Source organism: Pyrus communis, chromosome 11 (assembly GCF_041283825.1).
Source record: "Pyrus communis isolate YQ-2024b chromosome 11, ASM4128382v1, whole genome shotgun sequence".
In the NCBI taxonomy this organism is placed as follows: Eukaryota; Viridiplantae; Streptophyta; class Magnoliopsida; order Rosales; family Rosaceae; genus Pyrus; species Pyrus communis.
Window position 1 is genome coordinate 13,980,404 of NC_142575.1, and position 7,467 is coordinate 13,987,870.

The window sequence follows — 7,467 nt, forward strand, 5'->3', positions numbered from 1 at the left end:
ACCAAGCAGCAAAACCCAAGGCACTAAGTAGCAGCAAGCACAGAGGCAGTGCACGGCAAGGGTGGTCTATGACAAGACACACACCCAATTGTCTTATAAATAAGGATCAATTGCTTTCCAATGATATAAGACAAATACATACCAAATAGCAAAAGGAAAATCAAAAGAAGGAAGCACATTCCAACTACAAGAAGGAAACAAATTCCAAGCAAAAAAGGCAATGCTTATGCACGGCAATAAAGGGAAAATTTGTTGAAAAGGGAAAGGAAAAAAAAAAAATGAAAATCCTACTTACCTAAAGGCAAGCATTAAAGCTTTCCAAAACCTTGAAGGAAATCACCAAAGTTTTTCCAAATCCTTGAAGGAAATCAGCCTCATTGCCAAAATTGAAGGAGGCTCCTACTTAAGGAAGGAGAAAGCATTTTTTCCACACCCACAAGGAAAAAATCCAAGCATCAAAGTACACCAAATGTTTTTTTGTCAAAAAATTATGGAAAATCATTATGCACAATAAGTATGTGCCGAATTATGCATTTTAAAAATTTTCATTCAAGATTAAGCCTCTACAGCCCTTAAATTAAATTTTCATTTCATTCAAGATTAAGCCTCTACGGCCATTGAAGAAAATTTCCATTTCATCAAGATTAAGCCTCTACGGCCCTTGAAGAAATTTTTCATTTCATTCAAGACCAAGCCCCAACGGCCCTTGAAGAAATGTTTCATCCAAGAAATACGCCTTAACGGCCCTTGACAAAATTCATCATTTCAATTCAAGAAATACGCCTCAACGGCCCTTGAAAAAATGTTTCGTTCAAGAAATACGCCTCTACAGCCTTTGAAGAAGCAAACTAATTCAAGATCAAGTTTCGATGATCCTTGAGCTAGAACATTCACATTGTAGGACTTCAAAACATGTTTTCTACATGTGACAAGCACATGCCTACAACACTTCTTGAAGTGGGGGCATTTATAGACATGTAAATTTCGTTGCATGCAAATGATACGTCACAAAGCTCCACGTGGCATATGACTCTTCACAAATGGACAAGTTATCAATGACATGTGGCACAAATCAAGCAAAGGAAGCTCAAAAGCATTCCTAAAATACGGCAAAGGGGAAGAAATCTCCTTAAAATCGGCAAGGGGCCAAAATTGCTCCCAAAATCGGAAAGAAAACTAAAGCATCTTAACAAAACAAGCAAGAATTGAAGATAGCTCGCAAAATAGGCATGAAAACCCTATAGATTTTGGCCAAGCAAGGGAAAATAGCTGAAATTAAGACACAAAACATGCCTAAATTCTCCCATGGATGAATCAAGACACAAATCAAAGCCAAATCCATCCAAAGGCAAGATTTGAGAAGTCTATATATACAAGGTCCTCAGACAAGCATAAAGGTCGACAATTTCTACATTGAAGGGCCAAAATTCTCACAAAAGGAGAACCTCTGCCAAATCTTTAAAGACTAATATGCTGCCAAAGCTCTCTTCAAATAATGTACAACCAAAGTCGAAGCTTTCTTTCGACCAAAGCCGAAGCATTCCCTTGAAGAATCAACAAGCACTTGTGCCAATTCCTTCAAGACTTTGTTGCAAGCTTAAAACTTGTAACGACGTTCGATTCAAGATCAAGTTGCCAAGACCCTTGAATCAATAAAATGTCACATCAACATCACCTTTGCCGCATGTCATACATAAACCTAGAGGTAAAAACTATCCACGCATTGTTTCAAGTTCAAAACTTAAAACAATCCTTCAATCGGTCGTTCGAGATCAAGTCATCGCTACCCTTGGATCAACAACCTATGCATCTACATCAAATTTGAAGACTGAATTAAAGGAAAATTGTAAATAGAGATTGTAACACTACAAATTCATCAATACCAATCTACTTTGTACACGTGTTCTCGCTCCATTCATCATAGAATTTTTGTGTTTACAATAGTAAAATTATGAAATAATATAATGAGGATTCATGCATCATGAGGATTTATAGGGTGGGAGAAAGAGGGGCGCGACAAGCAAGAGAGAGAATTTGGTGAATTCTAAGGTGTATTATCTCACCCCATTATCACATTCCTAACCTAATTAGAATTGCAACAAGAATTAGAATATTACAATAAATGCACAATCACATTCCTAACCTAATTAGAATTGCAACAAGAATTAGAATATTACAATAAATACAAAAAAATTTGACTCATGAGAACAGATTCTAGCTACTGCATTAGAAAACTCAAGTGGATAGTAATAATAATAACAAGAAGGGATTTTATCACAAATGGTCCCTGAAATTGACCCTCACCATCAAGATGGTCTCTAAAATTGAAAATCAATCAATGTAGTCCTTGAAAATAGGTGTCGCAAATCAATGTGGTCTTTCCGTTACAATTCTGTTAAAAATTCTATTAAGTGCTGATATGGTAGATAAGTGGGTCCTATAAGTCCTTTTTTTCTCCCAAATGGTCCTTGAAATGACCCACGACATCAAAATGGTCATTGAAATTGACCCGCTACATCAAAATGGTTCCTGGAATTGAAAATCGATCAATGTAGTCCCTTAAGTGTCCCAAATCAATGTAGTTTTTCCATTACAATTCTATCAAAAATTATGTTATGTGCTGATGTGACACATAAATGGGTCACACAAGTCTAATTAAATATAAAAAAATTACAAATAGGTTTAATAATTTACTAGTTAATAAAACAATGTCAACCCAAAAACTCAGTCCTACAATCACCTCCAATCTTAGTCCACATTCCTCTACCTCCTTCGCTGTCTTCTTAAAAAAAAATCTCAATATACCCATCCCTACACACTTCAACACCGTTCACCTAATTGAACTTGGATCAAGATTACCTTTGGTGAGGACTTGGCTGATTGGCAACGACTTATGAGATATCACCGTTAACATTTAGGCGATCAACATCCTCACAACCTTAATCTTGGAGAGCTTGTTCGGAGCTGCCTTGGTGGTTTGGTGACTCAAAGAACAGTGAGGTCAACCTTGAGATAATGAGGTTATAACCGAGGTACGTCTATTGTTGGTTGAAAACTATTTCAAACCCCCATCTTAGGCCTTAGTTAAGCCTTGTGTCTTTGAGAATTTATAGAAGAGATCTCTCTTCGAAGTAGGCCCTACTATAAGAAAAAAAAAATTCCACTGTGCAAAAAGGTATATAGACAACTTTTTTAATTAATTATTAAACCCACATCAGTACATAACAAAATTTTTTACAGAATTGTAGCAGAATGATAATATTGATTTGTGACACCTATTTCAAGGATTACATTCATCGATTTTCAATTTTATGGACCATCTTGATAGTGTGAGTCAATTTCAGGGACTATTTGTGATAAAAACCCATAAATCTTGTGGGGCACATTTATGTGCCACATCGGCACTTAACAAAATTTTTAACAAAATTGTGACGGAAGAACCATATTGATTTGCGACACCTATTTTTAAGGACTACATTAATTGATTTTCAATTTCAGAGACCATCTTGATGGTGAAGGTCAATTTCAAGGACCATTTGTGATAAAAACCCTAACAAGACCATGTTTTGATGTTTAATATGAACTAATAATAATAATAACAAAAATAATATTGATAATTCACCATGTTTAATTTTGTGGTTTAATATAAGTGAGCGACAAAGATTATATGCTTAGAAATTACTCTAATTCTCGAATGAGAAAAAAACCAAGTTCAAATAGACCCTGCATCTTCCTCTCCATCTATTATTTTGTGCTTGACTTACAATTAAGAGTCCATTTGACAATTATTATTATTTTTTTCACTTTTAATTTTTGCGCTTGAGAAAAAAAGGACAAAAATAAAACGTAAACTAAAATAACATCATTCTAATTTAACTAAAATTTAGAAGAAGACGAAAAAAGTAGGGTGCTCTGAAAATTCCTACCTCTTTTGGGGTCTGTGTCTGGCTATATTTCGTTTCTTTGTAATTGTTTTAATAAAGTTATATATAATTGACCCCAAAAGAAATGACATTATGCTCAAATGAGCTTCTATTGGTGATATTTGAAGGGAAGACGCAAACTTTGGTTAGAAATTGAAGCAGGACAAAATCTACATGTACCATGGTATTTCGTACCAAAATGCCGGTGATGAATTGTTCCAGTGAACTAGGTCTATTCAAACCTTTACCCCGTTCCTCTTAACTTAGAATAGTAAATATTGTTTGTAATATGCATATATATATATATATATATATATATAAGCTTTTAAAGGAAGAGATTTTCATTTTTTTATAAAAATTAGAATTAGTTGTGGGTCCACACCAACTTTAATGATCCGAAGCGTCTATTTTTTAAGTTGTACCTCATAGATCATCCTTACAAAATATAGCCGAATTGGAAATATTTAAGACATCTAATTAGATTCAAAGAAATGAATGAATACTTTGTTATATAAGAAACAATAAAATTTGATCTTGATAATTAAATAGGCAAATGGTTTCGGATTGAATTGAATTTTTGTAAGGACGATATATGAATCGAGACTTACAAAATAAATTGTTCGGATCGTTGAAATTTGACATGGAGTGGGCCTCACACCTAATCGTTATTTTTTTTTTCACAAAATGAGAATCTCTTTGCATAAAAGGCCTGTATATTTATATATATTAAATAATGTGTACATGTGCCATGATGTCCAAGTTAAAGTTATAGAGACGGGCCAATGGTTCAACACCGATATTGCCTTCAATTTAACCACCTACTCATTCAGGAAAAGTAAAAAAAAATTTATCCTCTAAAAATTCGGTGTAATTAGGAATAAAACCATGTAATTGGAAGTTGTAAATTTCTGGCAAACGAAGCCGGATATTCAGCATCCTCCACCAAAATTTCTGTAAGGATTGAATACCAACATTACTTAACCTTCCAAAGTATCAGTCCTAGCCTCCACCGTCATAATCAATACACCTGTTTATCAGAAGACTATAATGCAACAGAAATTCACGTGCCAATAAATTTTGGACAAGCAAAATTAAAAGCCCTTCACGACAGAACCAACTACTAAACTCACCCACTGAGGCCATTTATTTAGTATGACCCCTCCTCATCTATTTATAAGCTTCTATACGCTTACCATTTCTTTAAATTAATTCAGTTTGCCAGTGTTTCTGTAAGCAAGTGAGTGAGTGATTAGATTACTTCAATGGCGCTTTCCTGGATTCTCCCGGCACTTCTCTTTGCTTTGGTTCTTGCAAATGTTGAGACCTCCACATGCCAAGTTCTGAAGGCCAAGGTCACTTGCTTTGATTGCCATCAAAACTATGATTTCTCAGGTCCGATTTGTTAATGTTATTCTCTATATTTGTTTTTTTGTTTTTTTTTTTGTTTTGTTTTGTTTTTTTTTTTTTTTCATTTTTGTCCTAACTTAAACTTGAAGTTAAGAAACCCTATTAACTGTTCCAAAGGTGGAATTCTTAGTACATTTTTCTAGACTTTTAGAATTCTAACCACTCTAGGGGTTTGAGTAACACTACTTAACGGAGTCCAATCATTGCTTGAGAGAGTTCGAGTACTTCTTTAGAAGGATTGAGTATTACTCCAGGGGACCTTATTTAATTATTTATTTTATTTTTGTGTACAATCACATATTTTACACTAAGGGTACTTAATTTGGATTAAGTCACACAATAATAGGTCAGCCATAATAAATTAGAAGTCAAACTTATCATTTATAAGGGTCAAACCAAATTTATGTACTAAAGGGTATAATTATGGCTAGATCTATAAATAAATAAATTTACACTAAAAAGTGGTTTTATATTATTTGATTTATTGAGAATATATTTACGCTTGGGAGTACGATTTGGGTTAAGCCAAAATAGGTTAGCTTAATAAATTAGTACCAAATTCGTTATTAACGGAAATCAAACTTAAGATTTTTCACTTAACAAATGGAAATGACTATCCATTAGACTGTAGTATTAACTGGCTAATTTCTTCCAATTTTTCAAATTGCCCATTTTTAAAAGTAGACAAATTCTTATTTTACTTCGTGTGTTATATGTTTCAGAAATCAAGGTTTTGGTGAAGTGTGACAAAGTAAAGAAGTTGGCAATGGCAATAACAGAAAAGGATGGCTCTTTTGAAGCAAAGCTCCCATCAAACAACAACCCTAAAACTCCAGAAGCTATGAATTGCCTCGCCAGGATTCTTGGAGGACCAGATCAGCTCTATGCCTCCAGGAAATTCTTGGCATCTGAGATTGTCAAGACCCAAGACTCCAACTCTTACACCACTTCAACTCCTCTTGGTTTCTCTACATCATGCCCTTTGAACATCAAGGATGCAGCCTGTAAAGCCATGAACAAGTTTGGTTCATCCAAGACTGTTGATGTGCCTCTACCACCAGGGTGGGGGTTGCCACCCTCAAGCTATTATGTTCCCTTCATCCCCATCATTGGGATACCTTAAGTATTTTGGGTGTGAAGAAGCACGTTATAATTAAGCTGCAGAATTCTATATTATGGTTTAATTTTATTTATTTTCTTGTCTCCACTATAGCATGTGGCGAGTGTTTTAGTGTGCGTTTTTATTTATTTGTTTTTTTTTCCTTTCTGGGATGTAAACCTAGGAGGTACAATGTATTAAGCACTCAGATTAAGGTTGATTTACCAATATTAAACAAGTAATATTACTGCATTCTCAGTATTTTCTAGCAGATTGTTATTTTCTTCACTATAAGTTTAAATGTATACATTACAACAACAACAACAACAAAGCATTTTCTCACTAAGTGGGATCGGCTATATGAATCCTAGAATGCCATTACCCTCAGTTATGTATCACGTCCTCCGTTAGATCCAAGTACTCTAAGTCTTTTTTTAGAGTCTCTTCCAAAGTCCTTCTAGGTTTTCCTCTACCCATTTAGCCCTAAACCTCTGTCCCATAATTGCATCTTCTAACTGGAGCGTCAATAGGTCTTTGTTTCACATGTCCAAACCACCGTAACCAATTTTCTCTCTTCTTTCCTTCAATTTCAGCCACTCCTACTTTACCTCGAATATCGTAATTCCTAATCTTATCCTTTCTCGTGTGCTCACACATCCAACGGAGCATTCTCATCTCCGCTACACCAAGTTTATGTACGTGTTGATGCTTCACCGCCCAACATTCCGTGCCATAAAGTATTGCCGACCTTATTGTCGTCCTATAAAATTTTCCCTTGAGCTTCAGTGGCATACGATGGTCACACAACACGCTGGATGCACTCTTCCACTTCATCCATCCAGCTTGTATTCTATGGTTGAAGTCTCCATTCTACTCTCCATTCTTTTGCAAGATAGATCCTAGATAGCAAAAGCAGTCGCTCTTTGGAACTTCATGATCTCCAATCCTCACCCCTAACTCATTTGAGCTTCCGTTTACACTGAACTTGCACTTCATACACTCTGTCTTTGACCGACTTAGGCGAAAACCTTTAGATTC

General features: G+C 35.1%; 1 protein-coding gene across 1 annotated transcript; it reads left to right on the plus strand.

Moving 5' to 3' along the window:
• Positions 1–5,103: 5,103 nt before the first annotated feature.
• Positions 5,104–6,690, plus strand: LOC137741344 (uncharacterized). Its single transcript, XM_068481069.2, has 2 exons — positions 5,104–5,315; positions 6,053–6,690. The coding sequence occupies exons 1-2, from the start codon at positions 5,186–5,188 to the stop codon at positions 6,451–6,453; spliced, it is 531 nt and encodes a 176-aa protein (XP_068337170.1). The 5' UTR covers positions 5,104–5,185; the 3' UTR covers positions 6,454–6,690.
• Positions 6,691–7,467: the final 777 nt, after the last annotated feature.

Bases quoted from the DNA above. Each gene is read 5' to 3' on its own strand.
- LOC137741344 (XM_068481069.2), top strand. From the start codon at position 5,186: ATGGCGCTTTCCTGGATTCTCCCGGCACTTCTCTTTGCTTTGGTTCTT. The intron at 5,316-6,052 runs GTCCGATTTGTT...TATATGTTTCAG, and splicing joins TCAAAACTATGATTTCTCAG to AAATCAAGGTTTTGGTGAAG.